Source organism: Silurus aristotelis (genome assembly GCF_946808225.1).
Source record: "Silurus aristotelis genome assembly, chromosome: 14".
Taxonomy (NCBI): Eukaryota; Metazoa; Chordata; class Actinopteri; order Siluriformes; family Siluridae; genus Silurus; species Silurus aristotelis.
The window spans coordinates 8,970,290-8,994,770 of NC_139587.1; the positions used below are offsets into that span (position 1 = coordinate 8,970,290).

The following is a 24,481-nucleotide window of genomic DNA, read 5'->3' on the forward strand; positions in this document are numbered from 1 at the left end:
GACCATTGAGCAGCAGCTCCATTAGCTGAATGCAGCTAGCTTTGGCTCATTAAACTGTAAGACTGTGGGCCTCTGGGACTCTGACACGGCCGTGGGTAGGTGACCTTTAGACACCTAATCAACTTTTAACACCTCACTGGATCCCGTCACCTGGTGAGACAGGAAGGAAGATGGCCAGTGGCCCAGAATCACCTGGTGCCATCATGACAAGCCCTTCGCCTTCCTTACTCCAGAGAAAATCTGCTCAATTTAGAGGGTGCTTTCTCATGAGGCTGTGGTACATTCTTGTAATAAAAGACAGAAGTGTTATGGCAAAGCTCCTCGAGGTTTGGTAAATTTAGAAGCAAATAAGGTTGTGTGATCTTCTCTGTAGGGATGGCTGTTCTGTTTTGACCAACTCACGTGCTTGGAGGGTGGTTATTTGTCGCGCTGCTGCCTCTGCATAAAGAAAGAACGTCTGGAATTCTGAAAGCTATTGTTAGCGCCTGCCACTGCTTCTCTGCCTCCTTTCTTCTTGCGTTGCATGGCTTGTCAAAACCCACCCTCACAACATTTTATCAGTATTGTCATCTGTCAAAGGTGAAGTCTTTGTTGGAAACAGAGAAACGCGTCAAGGAATGAATTAGTAGGGAGTATTAGGCTCTCAGTGTGTACGTTGCGTGTTTTGTTTTCCTCTCTGACAATTCATTTATGTACTGTTCCCTATTCACTAATCCAGGAGTATTTTAAACATTAGGAACAAGGCAGAAATGACAAAACTGCAGATGACATGTTCGGACCTCAGAATACTAGAAGCACCTTATTGATAAGGCCACATGTGTACTCCCGAAAGGGTAAAGTTATTCAGCTTCTCATTCTTGACCTTTTGGAAAAGCAAACAATAAGATGGTTTACTATTGCTAGTCGAATACACACAAGCCTTTTTCCTGAGATCTCTGTCACAGTACTAGGAGAGCCTCTCCAAGCTACCCATCAATTAACGAGTGAATGTCAACAGTGGGGATAATGAGAGGCAGATAAGAACAGATGGTGAAACTCAACCCTTCCCCATCCTCTTGGCTTGAACACACAGACGAGTATGCAGCACAACACGATTTCACAGTCCAAGGATGGAGGATTTACAGACTTAATTCACCGACTTTGAAATATTACAACTCACAAATAGTTCCAGTTGTAGTTTCTGACTTGATTTTTTTTATCTAAACATCATCTCTAGAAGCTTTCCAGACATGTAGCAAACAGAATATTAGCTGTCAAGTGAATGACTTTTAGAGGATTAGTGTAACCCCCTGACTGAGGGATGAAGTGCCACTCTACTGAGAATTTGTCTGGATCAGAAAGAGCCTGATATTTGAAGAAAAATCTAATTTAAAGCTGCCTTTACAAAGCCTGCATTACTTGGTGGTGCAGTTTCAAATTGTATTCCTTTGCTTGTTAGCACTACAGAAAAAGCTGAAGGCCCTCAAAGCCTTCTGCTTGACAACCCATGCTGATTGTAAAAATGGGATTGACGTGTCAAGTACAAAGATGAATATTGTCACAGCTCAACTTTGTGGCTTAAATGGCCTGAATATGATAGCCTATTATGTTTCAAGCACCATCTTCTACATGACACAACTCATTTTTGCCAAGTCTAAACCACTTCTATTAGGTGCCGCTGCCTCTCTATAACTTACCCACATTACATTTAAATGTATCCACTGACTGCTTTCTTCTAATATAAGGCTAAATATATGTTCATAAACAGTGAAGACTTATGAAGAAAAAATTAACACATTTCCTCTGTTAGTATTTATGCTGGTATGATGCATTACGGTTAAGTTAATACTAACACACTAACTTCCTGTATTTTACTTTTCCAATAAAGAATCCTTTCTTTTGCATGACAATAATTAAAACAGGAAGGGGGTGCATGGAAAGGAAAGGTCGAACTTTTGTTAATTATTGTTAAGGCCTTACATTTGTCTTAAAACAGTATCATTATGGATGTGATCTTTAAGAAATGTAAATAGTTGTAGGATGACACATTGCTGTCACTAACAGCAACACTGTTTCCAAGAAAAGGCACCCAGTCGGGTGAGATTGCGTCAGTGGGCGCCGTCGCCTTCTGTCCACAGTTAGCATTTCCCCAAAGCCTGTGCACCCTGCAAACAATGAAGGGTTACTAACGCTGCTATATAACTTCATTTCAAATTAACCATGACAGACAGTCATGGAAAAGATTTCTTTCTTTAGCACCAATGAATTAATTTGAACTCAGGTTGATTAGCTTGCTGGGCTGGTACAGAGTCTAGCTTGGCTGCCAGCATGATTTTTTTTTTTTTTTTTTTTTCTTTTCTCAAACGTGTGAAGTTACATAAAATGGCATGGCAAATGCTGAACCTATTCTTTTTAATTAAACTATCTTCATTTATCACAGCATGAGCATGCCAGTAAATCCAAGTTCTTTTTCTGCATTAGAATTTAAGGTAGAAGCCCAGCATGAATAATCGCCCTTTAGTCATCGCAAATGAAATAGGTGACTTGGGGGATTTATGTTATATTTAAGACAAGATGTACTTTACAAGTGTTCAAACCCTGAAGTATTCTTATTTTTAGTCTGTGCCAATCTGCTTGATACCTTAATAATTATATTAAGTGAATGAGGAATAAAATATGCCAGGTAGAGAAGCTGGACAACAAGATTTGGAAGATGTGTCAGTATTTTCAGTAGATGTCTTTTGGGCAACAGGAGTGGAACCTAATCTGATCTTCTGCTGTTGTTGCATCTCCACCTCAACATTTTAAAATGTTGTGCATTTTGAGATGCTTTTCTGTTCACCGGTGTTAGAAGAGCAGTTGATTGTGTTACCATAGGCTTGTTTGCAAGTTTAAGCCAGTCTGGCCAATTTTCCTCTTCCCCTTTACTTCAAAACCGCAAAGAATTGTGTGAAAATTGCAGTAGATCAACAGTTTTTGAAATACTAACACTAGCCAGTCTGGCACCAACAACCATGACACAGTCAGTCACAGAAATCTAATTTTCCCCATTCTGGCGTTTGTTAGGCTTAATTGTTGGTTTTGTGTATGAATTTATGCATTGTGCTGCTACTACACTACAGGCACATTCAACACTTGCATTAATAAGCAGGTGGACAATTGTTCGTATCAAAGTGGTTGGAGAGTTTATATTAATAAATAAATGTATAACAGTTATTATTGTTATTATTATTATTATTATTATTATTATTATTATTATTATTATTATTGCTATTATTTTGTGTTTTTGTATAGATTTGGCTTTTCAGAATGTAATTAATTAAAAGCATTTATTCATTAAAGCATAAAAAACATTTGAACCTGAAAAACATTTTCAGGTAATTAATGAAAAACAAGTGTGAACCTTGTACTAAACTATAGATAATTGGTTTTAGTGTCAACTTGTAAATGTGAATCCGAGGCAAACGTTATATTAAATTTTAGTGGATTATCAGGTAATTAGTCTATCAGGACTTAATAGATTTATAAAAGCCAACTAAATGTTAAGTTAATATCAAACCTATCTCTATATGTGATTATAGCTATGTAGTTTGGTAATTAATGAATCACAAGTTAAATATACTGTTAATAACTAATGGTTTTTAATGCTAGCCTACCAGGTATTAGTGTAGGAAACATGCTAACTTAGTTCACTATAGTAAATTAATGTTAGAAAATTAAGGAAAGTTACTACAGTACTTAGTTTTTCAGGAAAGATGCTGTTCATGACAATGAAGCAACAATTTTTTATATAAGTTGTTGCTTACTCCAGCATATTGAAAGATTTTAATGAGGTAAGGCCTGGAGTTTGAAAAAGGATGAGTGACTCACATACACTAAACATATTTCTCTATATTATATTGATAACGTGCTTAATACATTGTGTAGTTTGAGAAGGTCAATGAATGAATTTCCATGATAGTTCTTGTTATTTTTTTTTTCTGCACTGATAATCTTAATTGAGAAACTGAAATAGATTTACGCGAATGCTAAATGGACCCTATTTGATTGACATGGCATTCAGCCATCGACTGGATGATATTGGATGAGAGCTTTGAGATTTGTATAAAGGACTTTGAAGGTAAAGTTTTTCTTGGAAATGCAATTGAGTAAGAATCAAATTATTCAGTTTAAAGGTATAACAGTTATTTTATTCATTTCTTTGATAAATATCATGCTAATCCATGGCCTCAGCCAGTGTACTACATGATCTGGTAACAGTGTTGTGGCCTGGAAGGCTTGCTTATGTTTATGGTCTGTGGTTAGATTATGTCTCCTGAGAACAAAACACTTTGTGCATTGAAAAACCTTAATGACAAGAAACACAGTATAACCATAATAAACATTTCCAGTGCATTTCCAGTGGTTCAAGTCATTTATTACTGGTGAAAGGGATGATGCTAGAGACTGGTCAGGCCTGGTTTTTGGTCTGTATGTTGTATACCAACAATCAACTGATTGTCGAAACACACTTATAAAGAGTTGCAATGAAAGTACTTGTGTATGCTAGCTGTATGTAGCCTGCTAATGCTACATTCACACATGCCAATTTACCAGTCAGTGTATTATGAAATTGTTGGTAGATGTTTTTACTGCTGGGTGAAAAAAAACTTTCATCAGTGGGTGGAGCAAATAGCATTTTGCACGTGTGGAAATCTTAAATAATGTATTAAAATCTTATTCAACTCTACATATTTAATCATTAGAGACCTGGTTTTGCCAAATGTTCAGATCCTACCTAATAGCAATAATAACACAAACCTAAAGTATAAAGACTTTGCTTCTTTTTCTATTACGCAGCTCTCTGGGCTTCAGGTTTGTTTTTCTTTTTTAAACAACAAATGCAGGTGAACTTCAGGGCTTAAAAAAGATATACAGTATATATACCTGGCCAACAAACAATACCTATCAGTCACATGTTCCAGTATTTAGATTACTTGATCAATGGATGACTTTAAACGGTGTCATGTTCTACAGAGTTTAGCAGGTCTGCATGTAAATATCAGGAAATAAAAGCTGAAATGTTCATTGTGTAACCTTAAACCCAAATATTTTCGGGGTGTAGCAAAAAACAAAAGAACTGGGCTTTCTGTTCCAATTCTTTTGAAGAGGACTGCAGGCACATTGGGTTGGATAAGTAATCACCTCATATCAACAATATAATATTGTTAATATATTTGTTTTTTTTGAAGTTATTACTGAATCCAATTTTGTTTGTTAATGAAATGATGTTTATTGCTTTATTTTGCCCTCTAGTGGAAAAACAGAGACTAGCAATCTTTTACCATTTTAATTCAGTCATGGGCCACAATACGATTTTAGTTTAGATCAATTCTGAATCCATTCAGATTAGAACCTAAATGGGGCTGGTCCCAGCATGGTGCTGTGTATTTGACATTCCTTTCATAACATACTCTATGTCACCAAAGGTTTGTGGACCCCTGACCATCACACCATGATGTTGTTGCTTTGTGCTGTAACACTTTTTCTACACTGGACCAAAGGAGCCAAGACAAGCACTAAAATGAGAATGCACAAAGCATGGTAAAAAAAAAATGTCTGCCAAGGTTGGTGTGGAAGACTTTGGTGGCTGAATGAGAAAGCCTCAGAGCTATGCCCCAAAATCTAGGGGTAAGCCTTCCCAGAAGATTACAAGTAATACTATTGGTCAATTAGTGTAATCGTAGATCAGTCATTTTAACATTTTTGTAGACTGTGGAGTTATTTTGCAATTTTCTTTCCCTCTTTATTTCATTTTATAGGCAAAAATAGGCAAAATAGTACTAATTCTACAGGTGGGTCACTGCTTAGGATCTACACATAAGACATTAAACATTGTAATGCTGCATATTCAATACAACGTTTAAAGCATGCTGTGTGAAAATTTCCAATTTCTAATAGACAGGAACAAAACAGACCACACCTGAAACTAAATAAACATTTATGATGCAGGCTGAGGATGGTGAAGCAGCAAGAGATCTCAGGAGATATTTGGTTTGCATAATTTTGGTGAAAATCGCTGTGGCTTGATGACCCAAAATTCCCTTAATCCTAAAAATAAACATAAAACAGGGAGGGGATTGTGTGCTCATTAGTGCACACTGCATTTCATCAGTTTTTTAATATTGATTTTCTTTTGTTTGTTTAAACTTTTGACAAAGTTTGTGGTTATTTACTTACGCTAAAGTGGAAAAGAAATAGGACCTCTAATTACACCATGATTTTTTCCCCAAGTACACGATACTTAGGAAAAATGATTTACTTTTGTAATGTGTAATTTGTAATGAGATTTTTTTATGCATAAATTAAAGAAATAAATGATTGATTATACTATTATTGTAATATGTATTGTTGTGTGTTTCTTAAGGATTGTTCTGTAAAAAGCAATTGTTAATGAGCCATCAGTATTTTTTTATCAAATGGACAGCCAATAACAATGACAATAACATCAGGTCTTCAGGACACCAATGGAAATAACAATTGTAAAATTGTAATATAATACACAACCACATATACGTTTGTCTCACTTTTTTTCAAGGATGGAATTTAATGCTGTTTATTAGTACTATCCCTAAGGTCCCCTGGTGGTCTAGTGGTTAAGATGCAGCACTCCCATCGCTGCGAACCGGGTTCGATTCCCGGTCAGGGAACCATCCCCAGCCACTCTTAGTGCCGGTCCCAAGCCCGGATAAATTGGGGAGGGTTGCGTTAGGAAGAGCATCCAGCGTAAAACATGTGCCAAATCAAACGTGCGGAGGATCCGCTGTGGCGACCCCTAACGGGAGAAGCCGAAAAGAAAGTTTTATTAGTACTATCCCTAAACCAATGCTATTTTTTATTTTTATGAAATCCACATTTTAAGCATTCAAGCAGTTTTCCTTGTAGGGACTAACCACACAGTCAACATTTTTAGACTTTATTTTTTTTATCCTGGTTCACAGATTTGGGTTCCCTCCCATGATTTGCATTCTTCTGAACTGAAAAATCAAGACTTATGTTGTATCACAAGTTCCCACAACAACCATTCGCTTGTTTTATTATGGCAATTAAACCTCACTGCAGTGTTAAACCAGGTAGAAAAGATTTTCTGCTCACTAAAGCATATACAGAGTAGTTGTATTTCAAATCTCAACTACTGCTTGAAAAAGGAAAAAGAAGCATTATGATAAGCTGGTATATACACACACAGTATCTCACAGGCGTGAGTACACCCCTCACAGTTCAGCAACCATTTTAGTATTACATACAGCCATTATTGTCAAAATAACTGGCAACAAAATGAGTACACGCTAAGTGATAACAGCTGTATGTCGTGTAACCATGCAAAGCCACATGTCCTATTTATCATGTTCATGTTTTTGTCTGCTTGACAGGAACAAACAAATTTGTGTATCTTGTATAAGAGCAGTTAAAATTCTGTGCTTTGAGTACAATTCTCTCGTACTGACCACTAGATGTTCAACACATGCATTAAAATTAGAATTGTTGCTCTCCACAAAGATGGCCCAGGCTATAAGAAGATCGGTAACACAATGAAACTGAGTTACAGTACAGTGGCCTGGTTTATGCAGAGGTTTTCTGAACAGGTTCCACTCAGGACAGGCCTCGCAAGGGTCCATCAAAAAAGTTGAGTCCTCATGCTGTGCCTCAGGTGCAGAAGCTGGCTTCTGCACCTGAGGCACAGCATGTGCAGAAGCTGGCTTCAGAAAATGCATGAGTGCTGCAGCATTGCTTTAGAGGTGGCCATTGTCCCAGAAGGAAGCCTTTTCTGAATCTGGCTTACAAGAAATCCCCTCAAACAGTTTGCTGAAGACAACCTGTCCAAGAGCATGAATAATACTGGACAATAATGGCAATATGTTGAGATATATATATATATCTCAACATATTGCCATTATTGTCTAAATTACTATTTGTCACACGAGCAAAGCTATGAATGAACAAGAAGCTGGGATGGTAATTATAGACGTGGATGTGAAGGGCTGAGCGGGTTTCATGCGCCTGGATGTCTAAATGGCAGGCTTTATAGATAATGAGTTCAGAGTCCACTTGAATGAATCACACCACTGTCCAGGCCTGTTAGCTTTGTGTTTAAGGCGCGCACTCGGGCACTATCGCACGATTAGCCATCATCACTTTTATTCAACCTCTGCATGCTCCTTGTTCTGTTAAATATCAGGATCATTTTATATGCAACATTTTTGGATGATGCTAACCAAACATCTGCTAACAATATTTTTCATGTGGTCATTAGTAGTCAGTAATGACATCAATAGCAATTTACTCACGATTTTGCCCTGTATATGCAGGTAATTAGTTGATGTTTAAGATGTTATGGTGTAAACAGCGTCTTTAAGCATGAGGATAAGCAGCTAGAGGACATAAAGCAGTGCCAGAGATCATTGTCGTTAAAAATGAGTGCAAGGTACTGTAATATGCACCTTGACTCAAGAGCAAAATGTTTCCTGGTAAAAGGAAGCCTGCATATCTCAGCGCTCACAAAACTGAAGTGCTCTCACACCTGACAGTTTCTCCGCATGGTTATATCAACTCTTCGTGCTCAGAAAATACCTTCCAGCACATGCACCTCGCACTCATTGTTGACGACCATGCTCGCAAATACGGTTTTTGAACTCAGATCAGCTGCTCTCACCGTTAATGGTCTTATTTAATCCTGCGATATATATATATATATATATATATATATATATATATATATATATATATATATATATATATATATATATATATATTGCTGTGATTTTGCACTGTGACATCATATCACGTTGTCTAAGATAGTGGTATTAATACCAAACTAACATTTAAAAACATATATAATCAACATAAAACATATAATTGGTCAGCACACAAAACAAAGCAAAACCTAGGTCTTGCCAAAAATAAACAACAATATAAAGTTCCATCTTTGTGGTCCCTGCTGTCATCAACGATAAGCACTGCCTCTTGTTCTCTTAGTCGAGAACTTTGCTTTGTTGTATTTCTCTGCTGTGTGTTTGTCTCTCTTAGTGAATATCCCTAAGTGTATACTTCCCCTGTACAAGCAATACAAATGCAAAACAGCCTAATTGACTTTCTGCCCAAAGACGAGGCTTACCACACGCAGCATGGTAATTACTCACTGACCCAGTGAGACTCTGAGTGCTGAGGAATTGCCCACTTGCGCCCACATTGTTTCTCATCTATTGTTCTACCTGGACTTGGAAATAAGGTCCCACAATTGACTTTTGTTAACTTGTCTCATATAGATAAGCATCTTTTCGATGCCATCGTTTTATTATTGAACTGAATCACTGTGCAAATATATCCCCCCCCCCCCCCCCCGCAAACAAACCTTTTGAAATAGATTTGGCATTTGTAACGGCTGTGAAATTCATGTCTAATAAATTATCATTAAACTGTAAATTTGAAAGGTTGCTGACGGAAGGGCAAGGCACTGATTTTATAACTCATTCATTCAAATGAGTTTGTTCTTAATTGGCTATCCTCGTTAAGTAAAGGTTAAATAAACACAGCATTAAAAAAAGAAATTGAGTGACAGACAGGCTTAACACAAAGCCAATTATGGGAGGATTTCCTGTGCTAGGGGGCCAGGGGCACATTGTTGGCTGTTGGTTTATTCTTTAGCTGAATGCAAAAGCCAGAGGGATGCTATTTCATGCAATCAACATCCCTCAACTGACATTTAATACATTGTGTGCATGACTGCACCACTGCAGAGGGCCTCTTTTGCTCTCCAACGCTTTAGGCAACCTTCGCTGACAGCACACACAATGCACAGTGCAAACTGTATTATTTCAGCCCCGTGGCTGACTTCTCTGCTCATAAACTCCTGCTCATGTTTTCTATAAGAACAATCTCTTCATCCCCTTTTTTTTTATACTTCCCTTTGCTCATTGTATAATGCATGACCTATTTTTTTTGTACATAATGGCTAGAGTTCTACTTGAAAATCTCATTTGGCTTTAACCTATTGTACCTGAAAATCAGCTCCATGGTTCACGTGATCCTTCAGTGCATGTTAATTTGACACATTAGGAGGCGTCTGTTCCCAAGTACTTTATTTATAATAAATTGAAATCTATATTTACATTGCAAGGTGCATGGGGTTAACAACTATAATGTCAAGTTGCAATTGAGAGAAACATGCTGGGTTGTGTTTCCCTGGTGATGGTAGATGCAGCTATTTACTGTGACTGACTCAGGTGCGAGTCAAATCACTACACGGGTCAGCATACGAAAAAAACAACCCCTCATTACTTTCTACCAATAGCTTTAATAGGTGTAGCTATGACAGTGTGCAAATGCTCACAAAGAAATTATGTCAAGTTCTGTTTGCCTCTTTCTTCAGGTGGGACAGTGGAGATGATGCACAAGTGGAGTAACACCCTCTCTCATTGATGGATGTATTAAAGAAGACCAGTCTCATTGTGCCGGCTTTGAATTCAATGCAGACTAATGCATTGGACCAGACCGGTAAGGGGATTTTTTATTTAATAAAAAAATCCAATATCTGGTACTTTATTTTTCTTTTAAATCCATTAGTGTTTAACTCATTTTCATCTGATTGCCCAAAGACACATTTTTAGCATTATGTCATTTCAGCATGATTATGGCTGATTATGGTGTTCTTTTGTTGAATGAAGAACAAAAATTTAAAATGCTCTGAGGTTGTACAGCTACCATGACATTACACTTTTTTCTGCCTGGATTTATCTAAATGTTGCATTAGTTTTAGCATTTATTTACGAGATCCCTTTTTCACTTGCTATACAGTGATATGCTCCAGCGCAGGTTGCGTTTCTACGCCATGTCTATAAGCCTGTCAGGCTTTACTTTATCATGAGCAGCCCCCTACTCGATTCCAGCAGAGGGATTTGGATCTAAGAGCTGAGCCAATCCCTCTGTCATAGTCACAAAGATAAGAACTGGAGCAAGTCTTCACTCTGACCAAGTGAAAAACAGAACAATTGAACTCTGGATCAGAGCCTTTTTTCAGGCGATGAATCATACTGCAGTTACTTGGCGCTCATTACCAAAATCTGGTGCGGATAAATAGATTTTTCGCCACAATTCACAAATGCCAAAGGCCATTACGGACCAGACTGACAGCTGTTTTACACAAATGCTGGTAGTTGCTTGCTCACACACACACCTTTAAGCGCTTTGGTGTTCCGCAGTGTTGGTTGAGGGAACGACCAAGACACTCTGTCAGAAATGAAAATGGTGTTCGTTCACTGTGGCTTTTACTTCACTTTTACACAGTTATTGGAAAATTGCCATATTTGAATTTGCACCAGCTATAGATTTCCTTTTGACATCCTCAGAATGTATTCACAGTTATTATTTCACAATGGGACTTATTGTTATAACGCCACATTATAAGGTTTTCAAAGCCTGTCGGTTGTCTTGACATGCTAAAATTTAGCTCTGTCTCAAATCAATGGAAGAGAAACTTCTCTGAGTAAAAGGATACAAGCCAGAATCTTCATCCTGCCAATTCAAAACAAGCAGGCATGTGGTCATTTATTCACAGAGCTATCTGGCAGGAACCAAACCTGGACTGGGGATTAGAGACTGACTACAAATTGCAAATGTCTGGGGATGCCTCCACCAGCCTGTGTCCAGACCACTTCTATAAACCAACAATATTTGTTTTCGAGCATGTGTGGCATTAGAGAGGGTATTTAGTTAGAACCCCTTAAATCCTAACAGTGAAACAAGGTTTAGTTTCTTCACCTTACTGTGTGTTTAGCATAAAAAAAATTTAAGAAGTGAAGGCTCAGGATATTGTAACCTATTGCCAAAAGTCAGAATAACCCCATATGCTGGTTTATGGCTGCCTAGCGATTGAAAAGAAAAAAAAAAGAACATAAAGTGATGTGCATACAATAAAAACGACCACTATTTGTAAAACACATTTAGTTATTTTGTATGCGTGCTATTAAATGTTTCAGATTTTTTTAGAGCAAGCAAAAAATATGTGATGCTACTTCCTTCTCACCCTCTAGTGTCAGAACCAATTAGTGAGCTTCTGTCAACTCCCTGTGATACTCTGCTCCACAGCTTGGCAGAAAGAGGAGCAATCGGCTGTTGGAACAGCTGAGGATTCTGGACGAACATGCAAAGTCGATTCCAATACATAACAGCTAAAACTGTTACATTAGGCAGCGAATTGTCACGAACATGGAGTGCAATCCATTGTCTAGAAGACCTGAAGACATTGTCTATTTGTCCTGAATGAAATTTTAACCCAGTGTCAGAAAATAAAAGGTTGGATTCTATTAACTTACTACTAGCATTCTAAGCGCAAACGTGTTTTCCTGTATATCTTATTTATTTATAGGGACAAAGTGGACATAATGTGTCATAATCTATATTATGTTCCACAGTGAATGTAACTGTTAAAGGACTAGATAGCAGTGCTATATTTGCATTAATTGACACATCTTTCACTGGTGACATGTAAGGTCAACTCCATACATTTACATATTACATATTACATATTTGTTTATGTTTGTTTTGCAGTTTCAGAGTGAGCTACCTTAAATATAGCATACATCAATATGTAAAATTTATTGGAATTTATATTAGTTAATGTTGTAATAATTTAAAATTTTAAATAATTTATACTTGGTTCCGCCTTGTAGGAGGAGCTGATATGGTAAAAAAACAAAACAAGAGCTAATCATTCTAGCAATCATGCATAGGCTTTAAGAGTGGTACTCATGTGGCACTGAAATGAGTTACTCCTTAAAGTATTCCACAAGGCAATGTAATTTCAGGTGATAAGCATACTATGCAGCACTTCTGAATGCTACATTATAGTCCATGCTATCCTATATTTCTGTGCATTCAAGCGAAAAAAAAAAAAAATAAATCCGTTCTCAAGAAATAGCTTATTAGAAATCACATCTTCTTTTTCTTTTTTCAATTTTTCTTTTTAAGAAATCTCTAAAGTAATTTAACTTTGATTTTCAGTCTTAACTCAAGCAGTTAAATTGAACAGTTTAAAATAGATGTTGAAACCTCTGGAAAGTCAAGAGAGTGTCTCTGGCAAAACTATTTGCATAAAGAATGGTGTGCAGCAGAACAAACAAATCTGGATAGCCCCTTTATAATTAATTTCAAGCCTATAAAATGAACCTGTGTGTGTGTGTGTGTGTGTGTGTGTGTGTGTCTGTGTGTGTGTGTGTGTGTGCGCGTGTGTGCGTGTGTGCGCATGTGAGTTCACTGCTTCAGCTGATACTGATGAATTATTCAAAGCAAACAAGTATATATCTTTGAATGAGATAGCTTCCATCCCTTGATATACATTATATGGCCAAATATATATAGACGCCTACGAATTACACTCATATGTGCTTGGGATGAACATCAAAATTCAGATTAAATCTCCTTTGCTTTTATAATAACCTCCACTCTTCTGGGAAGGTTTTCCATTAGATTTTGGAGCATGGCTTTGGGTATTTGCTTTTATATACATGAGCGTTAGGAAGGTCAGATACTGCTACTGGGTGTAGATGGAGTTGAGGTCAGGCCTCTGTGCAGGCCACTTGAGATCTTTCACTCCAACCTTGGCAAACAATGTGTATATGAACCTTGCTTTGTGCTAGTTGTCATGCTGGAACAGGTTTGGTCTTCTCTTTTTTAATGAAGAGAAATCGTAATGTTTAAGCATATAAAAAAGACATTACTGACAACTGCTTCCAACTTAGTGCTAATTTATGGGAAAGAGGACCAGATATCCACATATTTTTGGCTATATAGTATACAAGGAAATGTGTCTTTATATCGATTCAATGATAGACTTAATTGTTGATACTTGAGTCAAATAAAGCTAATCAAAAAATGGTTATTTCTTGGTCAAATATATGTGTGGTGCTGATATTATTTTTTCTTTCTTTGTGTAGGATCATGTGAGCTGAAAGGTAATCTAAAGCTGTATGGTGCTGCAGATAACTCCTTCCCCCTCTCCTCCTCGGTTGCCGTATTGAGTGCCCAAAGAGGTGGTTCAGATGGCCACAGAGTAGCTTTGGCATTAAGAGAGTACTGTCTCCCAAGCCTACCTTCACCACAGACTCTAACTGAGACACCTGAGCAGCCCACTGATGAATCCAGCAGTTGTGCCATATCCCTCACAGCTTGTGTTACCAAGGATGTAAATCCCTGGTCCCTGTCAGTGGACACTAATAAACCACTCCTCACCATGATGGAACCAATGGGCATATCTGGGATGACCGAGGACTGTCTAATCCAGCAAAGTCGCACTTGCCTGGGCTGTATCATTGAGACCAAGGATGCACTGGATAATGAGCCCATTATCAACCTAAAAATGGCTGACATGAACCGTGAATACGATGCTTGCTCAATTTCTTCCATGCAGTGCATGGGACTCAATGAAACAGGCAATTGTTCCGAGCAGCTTCTGGCTGACCAGCTTTTGAGCTTTCCTATGCCAAAATCCCAGATGGGAGAGAAAAAGAATTTAGATAAAACAGAAAATGACCAAGATCAGACATCCAGAAACATGTATGAAGGTTTAATGCTGGACAAATGCAATGGAGAGGATGGTCTACTCCCCAGTTCCAACCAAGACTGGGGATACATCGAGTCATTTATCAGTGAGAGCAAAATGGAGTTGCTAGACTTATGCTCAAAAAATGAGCTCTCAGTAAACCTTTTCTCAGAGGAGGATGTGGATAACTACATGTTTGATGACGATGATGATTCTGCCCTGAGCAGTGACATGTGCTCATTGAAAATCCGCTATGAGTCTTTCCAGGACAATATGAGGGAAAAGACAAATGTCCTACAGGAGGAAACACAATTTAACTTTTTTCCCAGTGTCCTGGTAAATGCCACAAAGACAGAGAGTAGTGTGGTAAAGAAGAGTGAAGATGACCTCTTAGCTAAACCTGAAGAACTTGCACTAGAAAATGAACATAAAGAAAATGGCAGTTATATTTCTTTAGAGAGGGCATCTGAGTACAGTCCAAAAATGAACTACTTTATTGATTCTAGCAACTCAACTGAAGACTCGGAGGACTATAGCGATGACAGCTCTAGCACTGGGTACTCCATTGACACTTTTAATGAGAGCAAAGAGAGAAATGTATTTTCACTAAAGAATATTTGCTCTTCCAACCCTCTAAACTATGGATTAAGAGCAAAAAGGAAAGTCAGGTACAGTGATGACTACCTTTATGATGTTGACTCTATTGAAAGTGAAAAAAACAATGAAAAGCGTGAGCAGATACCTTCTGGTCCAAGACAGGAAGAGGATGATGATTGGTGCCCTAAAAAGAGAAGAAAATCATCCCGTAAAGAGCCACCGGTGATAATCAAATATATTATTATCAACAGGTTCAAAGGAGAAAAATACATGTGTGTAAAGCTCTGCAAAACTGATCCAACAGCCATGACTGTAAGTTTAAATGAGAACACAATTAGTGAATATGAAAAACTAGCTCCTCTTAAGGATGTCTGGCAGAGAAAACAGAGGGAACATGAAGAACAGCTTAGACTGCACGCAGCAGATCAACACAAATTTCATCTTAATGGACAGAATCGACCGTTTAGGTCTAGCCCTCCCAAACGGAAACACAAGCTAGCAAACAGACTTAGGATTCAGAGAATTCAAGCTGTGCTACAATCACCCCACAAGCATGGCTTCTCTTACTCTGATCTGAGACAGGATTCTGGATCTAAAGAAGAGACAGCTCCCACAGTACAATCATTACCAATATTAGACCCAAGTTGTTCAAGTACATTAGACCCAGATGACATTATACACACTGTTACCCCAAAGAGCAGATCACAGGAGAGAGAGGAGAGAAGAATAGGAAATAAAATGGTCAAAATCCGTAAATTTAAAAGTGAAGCAAGGCTCAGAATAGAGAAAATGAAGAAATTTGAAGAGAACAGAGAAAGCCAGACAAACAAGACTGATACTTGTGCTGTGACAGAAAATAAGGACACTGTAGGGGGTGGAAATGAAACTGAGATCAACTCTGCTGCACACAGTCCTCAGAGTCAAACAGCTGAGACCACTGAAAAAATAGTTTTCATGTCTAACACCTGCTCCTATAACAAAGCTACATCATCTGATGATGTGGCAACAGGTATGTCTGTTATCCCTGGAGGCTATTTGCAGACATTGTTGGAAGCCTCAGACTCCTTGGGTGGTTCTGGTGGCTCTTTTTTTTCTCAACAGAACCCCAGGCAGCAATCTCTGGGTCTCACTCTGGAAGAGCAGCAATTTGCTAGTCTTCAGCTAGCCCAAAGCTGTGTACTCTCTCCACCCTCTGAATCAGAGCTCCAGCAGTCTCCTCAGAACTGCCCCAGTCTCACCCAAATGTGGCACACCCAGCTTGACCCGAATCCGCAATTTACTACTGATATCCCTGAGACAACAGTCTTGCCTAACAACTTTCCTAATCCCATGCCTTTGCCAATCTCAGAGAACCTTACAGTTACAGGGTACAGTCAGTTGGGGCTGGATACTAACAGAATGCTTTATGAAAAAAATTACATGCCTGAGCAGGCACTGCCACCTAATTCAGATTTTCAAGCATGTCAGGTTCCCAGTATGGAAGGCCAGCTACAGTTTCAAAGAGGGACACTGCACAGTGACAATGGAAGGCTCATCAGTTTCGACTCGGTTGGCTCGTTGTCAGCTACATCCAGTAATTACAGCTCGCTAAGTCTCAAGTCTTGTGAGAAAGATAGCGAGAATGATGTGAACGAGAACTTTCTGGCCCACTGTAGTCCCAAACTGGTGATTCAGCAGAGCATTGATGCAATCACCCCACTAAGGGAGTCAACGGACTTACTAGATATCTCAAACTTCACTCCTGATAAATTCAGACATGCATCACTGTCAGAGCTCTCACCTCCTGAAACACCTAACTTGTCCCCGCAGGTCACATGGCAAGAGTTGAAGCGATTAGGAAATCCCAAAGTTATCCAGAATGGGTCTGAGATTACATTGGAGGGTGCTCAAGAGGGGAAATGGAATTGCAACACGGTAGAACACCAAGAACATCTGGCTGGATTTGCAGTAGATAATCACAAGTATCAGTTGCACAGTTCTAATAATGACAACCATGTAAGCCTGGAAACCAAGTCCAAGAATGAAACTGATTTTGATGAGCAAGGGGCTGACATGATCAGTGGCAAAAAAGGCTCAAAGAAGAAAAGCAGCAACAAGCAAACTTCAGGACAAAATGGTAAAAAAAGCAAAGCAACCAAACCAAAAGCTGCAAAGGGAGAGAAAGTCAAGACCCCACGACAGAATTCACGTGCATCCAAAAAACTAAAAGCCTTATTGGATGAAAAGACTAAAGGCCAGAATGGGGATTCAAAGTGTATGACACACCAGCTGACAGATAGCAGCTCTGAGGACTGGCCAGGAATGGGCTGGTCAGAGGCCAACAGTTGCACGGATGACCAGCGAGAGTTTGAAGAGCCATCCAACATCCTTTCTAACATAGTGTCAGGGATGGCTGAAGTGCAGCGTTTCATGATGACCTCAATTGAGCCAATATGGGGCCCTGCAACAGACATGTGTTTACCCTCAGAGGCAAATAGTCTAAAGCTGAAGACTCTCAAAATCCTGGCAGGAACCTCGTCAGAGCCCAGGAAAAAAGGTGCTGTGTCTGCTGAAGGTACAAAAGGCAAGAAAGGAGGGGGAAAATGTGGAAAAAATCAAGCAAAGTTCAATGCCTCTCATCCACTTTTACCCCAGTTAGCTTTGGGCTGTAACATGTTCGATAAGTCTAATCTTGGGGTACCAGGCATAAATGGACCTGCACACAAAAAGATGTATCGTCACAAAACCAGCGCAAAATTCCCTCGGATCGAAAACCCTAAAGGCAAGAGGGCTGACCCAAATAAGGACATAGCATTGATGACCTCATTTGAAAAACTGAGGTAATATTTTGTAACTAGTTGCTGATGCACGTTCCTCACTTTCCCAAACCTCCTGCTCAGCCCTCAATCCCTGGTATACCTGCACTGACTCAAAGCCAGAGATGCATGGAAATTACCCTTGGCCCACCCTCCTTATTTTGGCCCTTTGAAGAAGATATAGATATCTTGCATGAGAAATTATATGTACTTACAAACTACCTATTGAGTGATTGTGCAAGGCTTGATTGAGATTTTAACCTACCATGGCTGCATTTTTTTCATGCTTTTGCAATTTTTTCCTTGTAGTTGTTTTGGTTCTTTTTGTCTGAAGTTAAACAAAAATCCTTCATTAATGCAACGTGTCTTCTCGGGAGCCATTTTTTTAAAGTGAAATTTACTACCCTAACTTTGTGTTATACTTCTTTGTTTAAAACGTAGCTATTTGGATTTAAAAAAAAATTGTGTTGTGTAAAGTAAGCTCCCTTATTACATTTTGTATGCATAAACAGGATGACCTCATCTTGCCCTCTCTCTCATACTGCCTGACTTTTTAAAATCGAAATGCTCATCCTGCTATCTTGGATAAGCAACATCCTTTGTAGGCCCTAAAACATCACTAGCACATATTGGGACCATTTTGTATCGAAGACATATCAGATTAACATTTTGTCCTATTTTTCTTACCAATGGCATGGAATCATAATTTTATTCTAATGCTTTTACTATGCTTTTACAGGAGTATTACTGGAACTTATCTTAGAGGGACATTTCTAAGCCATGGAAACTCACTTTTTTGGGTGACCCTGTACAGAAATGCACTATTTAATGACGACATGAATTCTAAAGATCAATGTGCCAAATGTAATATCTGTGCAAATTTATTATCATTATAAACACTGGCTGTTGAATTTACTTTTCACGAGAATTTTGGGCGCACCCTTTCAAGACTGTGAGTTAACATTCCAGATTATTCTTTTTTTCTTTTTGGGATCCGATATTGTGAAGAGCACCTGCAGCTGACAGTGGTACATGGCCACTCACGTAACCAAAACAAGACTGAACTATCCTCTTCTTTTTTTTTTTCCACTGACTTGCCAAAATAAATTTACCTCAGCATTATGTGGCGTTTGAAACTAAAGACAAACAAAGAATGATGAAAAGCACAGAAGATAAGGACACTGTCACTTCTAGTTAGACAAGGACACCATACTGATATTAAAGGATGAGCATGGTAATGAATGAAATTTATGGGAATGCATGGTTGTAGCTATTTAAGGAAGTGCTTAATTTAAAAGGAATATTTTTGGAAAAATTCAAGTTTCTTCATGCCTTTAATGCAGGTTAAGAAAGATTAATCTCTATGAAAATCTAACTGAATTATTAAAATATTTGGTATTTAGATTCTGCTTCAGAAACTACATAGCTAACAAACTTAATATGAAAGCTTATAAGCATTGATTTATTAAGATTCTGCAGCCATCCATTTATTACATTCCAGTTATCATCAGATAAAAACTTAATTTTCACATAATCATGTGGTAGGAAATTGTTCTGTCGAGACAATAAACTTATCAGGCAGACTTTCTTAAAAATCTTTAGCTCAAATGGTGGTACAATAGCATAGTGGCTAGCTTTGCTGCTACACAACCCAAAGGCCCTGGGGTTATGTCTGTGCATGGGTTACTGTCTGTGTGGGTTTACTGATTTTCAATAACATGCAGGTAGGCAGATTGGTGATACTAAATTGCTCCAAGGTGTGAATGTGCATGCATGGATCCCTGTATCTTTTTTATTATATTGTTGAACAAAACAAGCTGTTTTATATCCAGTTAACCTACAAAACTGAAAGCTAGCAGTGACTGGTTGAAAATACAATTTGATCTTTATTTTTAAAATGCTTACTTATTTTATTTTAGGTAATAAAGTGAAAGAGTATTATTTGGAAAACAGTATTAGTTGAAATGTGTGAGGACATGCTTTTTGCCCTAATTGGTTGATAGTTGGTGGTATTTGAAGATCATTTACTTTTACCACAAGTTGGATTTGTTTGTAAGACTTTTAAGGTCACTGCAACCATGTATTTGAAATTAAGAAATCAAGATGTTTAACAACACATATTGCAAACTTCTAGGAATTACAGTGTTTTCTCCATTTTTACAGACAGAAAAAAATGGGACAAAGTAACAATTTTAAATACGTGAGACCAAATCATTTGCATTCTTTGACCAACTGAAGTCTGGAAACCATAGACATCACCAAATTGAATTGCTTTGGCATGTCTTTATTGCAGCTGCCTTCAGTTGCTGCTTGTTTGTGTCTCTTTCTGCCTTCAGCTGTGTTTTCAGTAAACGGAAAGCATGTCCAATTGGGTTGAGGTCAGATGTCTGTGTCAGCCATTTGAGAGCATTCCTTTTCCTCACCTTAAGAAACTCTTGGGTTCACATTATGCTTTGGGTCTTTATTTATCTTTACTGAACCTAAGCAGAAATTATAGCTCTATACGCTTTAGACTTCATCATCAATAAACACCAGTGACCCAGTTCCACGGGCAGCAATACAAACCTTTGCCATAACACTGCCTCCATGTTTGACAGATAAAAATAGTGCCCTTTAGACCTTCATTTCCTTTCTTCAATGTTCTCTCTTTACATAATTCCAATAATCTTGGTTATATCTGTCCAAAGAATTATTTAAGAATTGAACAGGCTTCTTTTAATAGATGTTTTATAGCAAAGACTAATCTGAACTTTCTGTTCATGAGTATATGACTTGGAATAAAATAACAAACTGCAAATCATCAAGTGTCCAATTACTTTTAAGTAATTAATGGGAGGGACTGTGTAAAAAAAATGGCTGTAATTCCTAACTGGTTACAATATTGAATAAATAATGCAATATTTTGTGTAATGCCTTGAATGAAAGCGGAAAGTTTGCATGAACTGAAGGTCCAAGTGAAACCTTCTGTACATTTAAAATTTGTTAATCTTAAATGTCTTACAAACCTTAAATGCACCTGGTAGTGGAATACAATGGTGTCCAAATACTTCTATGATTGTATGTGAATGAGATTTTCCCCCACATTGCATTTAACATATCGAACACATTAACCGGTGAAATAATGTCAACATTCAGTAATTAACTTGGTCATGATCATCCATATATATTGTACATAAACACATACACATGCACTTGTACCTAATATATTTAGCCATTACAGTTTTTTTCTGGTGATTACTGAAGTACAGTGCAGTTACTACCTGCATGTTGTATATGTGAATGGGGAAATTGTGCAGAAGGTATATAATGTGGCTTGGTCTGGAATTTCAGCTGTGAAGGTTCTGCTTATAAATGCTAAAAACAGGTCACACTTGTTAACATCTATGAAGGTCAAGAAATTTACTCTGCATAGGAAATGCTGCATTTGGTGACTTAGTTTAGTTCTACATATGTACAGACCTATTCAGTCATTTGTAAGTTGGGGAAAGTATGGAATCAAACACTGACCTTGAATTTTCCGTTTACCATTCACCAGCCACTTTAACAGGAATGCATGTATTCTTGCACGTCCATGCAGTTATGCAGTCAGTTGTTGCAGCAGCACAATGCATAAAATCATACAGCTCAAGAGCTTCATTTACTGTTCACATAATACAAAATCCCAGGGGATTCTGCAGTATCTGAAATACTAGGCCACAAAAGCCACAAAGTCTCTAAGATCACATTTTTAACCATTCTGATGTTTTTGAAGCGTTTGACTTCTTCATATTTGAATGCATTGCACTGCTATCACATGATTGGACAATGACATGAATGTTATTAAAGTTGCTGGTAAATATATGTGCATGTTGTATTTATTCTCATTTGATTAAAAAAACGAATATTATAGAAAATATTGAGAAGGACAATTGACATGGAAAATGCCTTAATAATTAAAAGTATGTTCACTCATTACTGCAACATTTCAACATAACAGTTTTTTGCTCAGTTTTGCTCTGTGTCCTTTTGCCTCTCTTCATTCTGTTTAGCATGCTATAATTAGGGACCAGGACATGCTGGTGGTAGAAAAAAACTGCACATGGGCTGTCATGCCCTCTTGCCTGCCTTCTTTCATTTCTGCCTATTTTCAATTGAATGTACTTCATTGAGATTTACAGTGTGCCACTGTTAAGCTGCCTCTTCTTACTGGTGCTAAGAAAGCAAAAGTTCTCCTCCCTAATATGACTATATCTTAATATATATAGTTATAAACAAAAGTAAACCCTAATCCTCTCTTTATGAATGTATAATATATGGTTATGTTTGATGTATCCACACCATTAATTATTTGACGTTAATTGGATTACTTTTGAAAAAAATTATTGAGCTTTATAAATATTGTCTAGAGCTGATATCAGAGGGATTCTTTACAAACTCTTGACACAACAAAAAACACTGTATATTTTTCTCTGTGCCAATTTGTAACATATTTTGTAAGTGTATATTTTTCTTAGAAAGTGCTGTGAAGTATTAGTATGTGTGAGTAACCTTTTTTGTGCCTATGCAGGCAGTGAAAAGGATGGATAATACACAATTTTCTGGTTTTAAAAACCAAAATGTCAAGTAACCTAAAAAAAAAAATCGACATTTTTGTTGGGAGTTTTGTACAACAAAATTTAACATGTTGTGGGAGTATTGTGTTATTGTGAAAAACACAAATACATAACTGAAGAAAAATGAAGACGAAATCTAATTTGTGAACTACTTGCTGTTTTATAGATTTTTTCATGTAAATTATTCTAGTATTTTTTGGTTTATGTTGTAACTGTTGCAAAAGTTTTAAATATTTGTGAACCCGCCTGTATGGTGACAATGTAATATTGGTAACTTGCTGAGTTTTGTAATAATGTTTATGGAGTAAATATACAAATTAAAATGAGATTTTGAATGCTGCTTTTGGAAATTGTCAAACTTTGTCCTGTCGCTGTTTTTTAGCTGCCCGAATCTTCTGGGTTGCTTGACTTGTAGATGTGAACCATGGCGGTTCACATGCTGTTCTTAATCATAGGCATACTGAACATTTGTTACGTGGGTGCAGTGTATTACTTTTTTCTATTTTCCTTGTTTGCAGCATTTAGAATTAACTAGACAGTTCTAGTTCTTCAGAACGCTTCCACTCTGGTCATTTAACACAATTTGTAACTTCTCAGGTCAACATCTGTCTTTAAAATAAAAAGTTGAAAACAACTTTTGTATTTTAAAATCATTGTGAAGGCTTGTGCCTACTGTGGTCACAAATTACTTTCTATTTCTAAAAAACGATGAAAAAAATTTACCTTCTTGATTAATAAAATAAAAAAATTAAGAACTGATAACTGGTAATTAATATAAATTGGGTTTCTTTTATTTACATAATTTACTATATGTTTTTTTTTTTTTTTTAATGGCATCTGTAGTTTTACAGACAATGATTCAAATTAAAACTGGTATGGTGTAAACTGGGTGTAGTTGTGAATGAACTTGAGTTCCACTAATGACTCGTAAGTTCATATCAACTACATAATATAGTGTAAGCAGCCCAACCATGTCCAGTGCCTTGCTTAGATACATTGTATTTCACAAGAAATACAATGAACATAATTAAGATTTTACTGTTTGATTAAAATAATATTTAACAACTGAAAGTGCAAATTATTTTTTACTGTGACACAAAAACTAATACAAGCAGACATGTTGGATGTTGGTCACACTTGCAAATTTTTATATTTTGCTCAAGCTCTGTCAGATTGGCCATTGCTTAACAGCAGTTTTTGGTCCTGCTGCAATTAGATTAAGATCTGGGCTTGAATTGGGGAAATGTATGACATTATAGTTTTGAACCACTCCACTGTAACTGTAGCAGTACGTGTAAGGTCGTTCTCTCAGAAGATTAACCGTCTCCTCAAGCTTGAATTATTTTGCAAGTCTAAAAAGGCTTTCGTCTAGAATCTGTTTGGAATCACCATCTTATCCTACAGTAAGTACTAGGGCTGTAGCTATCGATTATTTTAATACTCGAGTATTCTGCTGATTATTCTTTGGCTTGAATCTATGGAAGCCCATTTCTGCCACGTAAAAAAAAGTTTGACTAATTCTGACTTTTTTTCTCATAAACATCCAACATTTCAGGTCCATCCACCATATGGTTGGCCTGAAGTTTGAAGCTGTTGGTGTATGAATGAGGCTCCTCTACTTCATCTGTCTTGTTCCGAATTCTTTAGAGCTGATTGTTAGACAGAGTTCTTTCCAGGGATCGGAGGTGTAGTTTGATACCATGCGATTCTATTAATTGTAGACTATTTTATTTTCAATGTGTAAAGCTTTCTGGCACTACAGAGGGGGTGACACTGCCCAATTGGCAAAAAAAAGCACTGACAATTTCTCCGGACAATGCTGAAGAAAATCACCTCACAACATGAGGCTACTTTCAACATGATTCAGTTTGGCTTCAACACATCCTAAAAGCCTGATCTTTAAACAGCTTAAGATTTACCCTTTGCCTATGTTTGCTTAATAA

The 24,481-nt window shown here is 37.5% G+C and overlaps 1 protein-coding gene across 2 annotated transcripts in view; it reads left to right on the forward strand.

The window, feature by feature from the left end:
• Window positions 1-22,878, forward strand: part of nexmifb (neurite extension and migration factor b) — a 56,757-nt gene extending 33,879 nt beyond the window's left edge. Inside the window, exons 2-4 of one of the 2 annotated variants that reach the window (XM_083560190.1) lie at window positions 10,388-10,512; window positions 13,950-17,970; window positions 18,686-22,878. In XM_083560190.1, the coding sequence (XP_083416316.1) occupies window positions 10,437-10,512; window positions 13,950-17,970; window positions 18,686-18,842 (4,254 nt within the window). In that variant the 5' untranslated portion in view covers window positions 10,388-10,436 and the 3' untranslated portion in view covers window positions 18,843-22,878. Of the gene's footprint in view, window positions 1-10,387; window positions 10,513-13,949 lie in introns of both variants that reach the window. The other variant, XM_083560191.1, reaches the window with a different exon arrangement.
• Window positions 22,879-24,481: the final 1,603 nt, after the last annotated feature.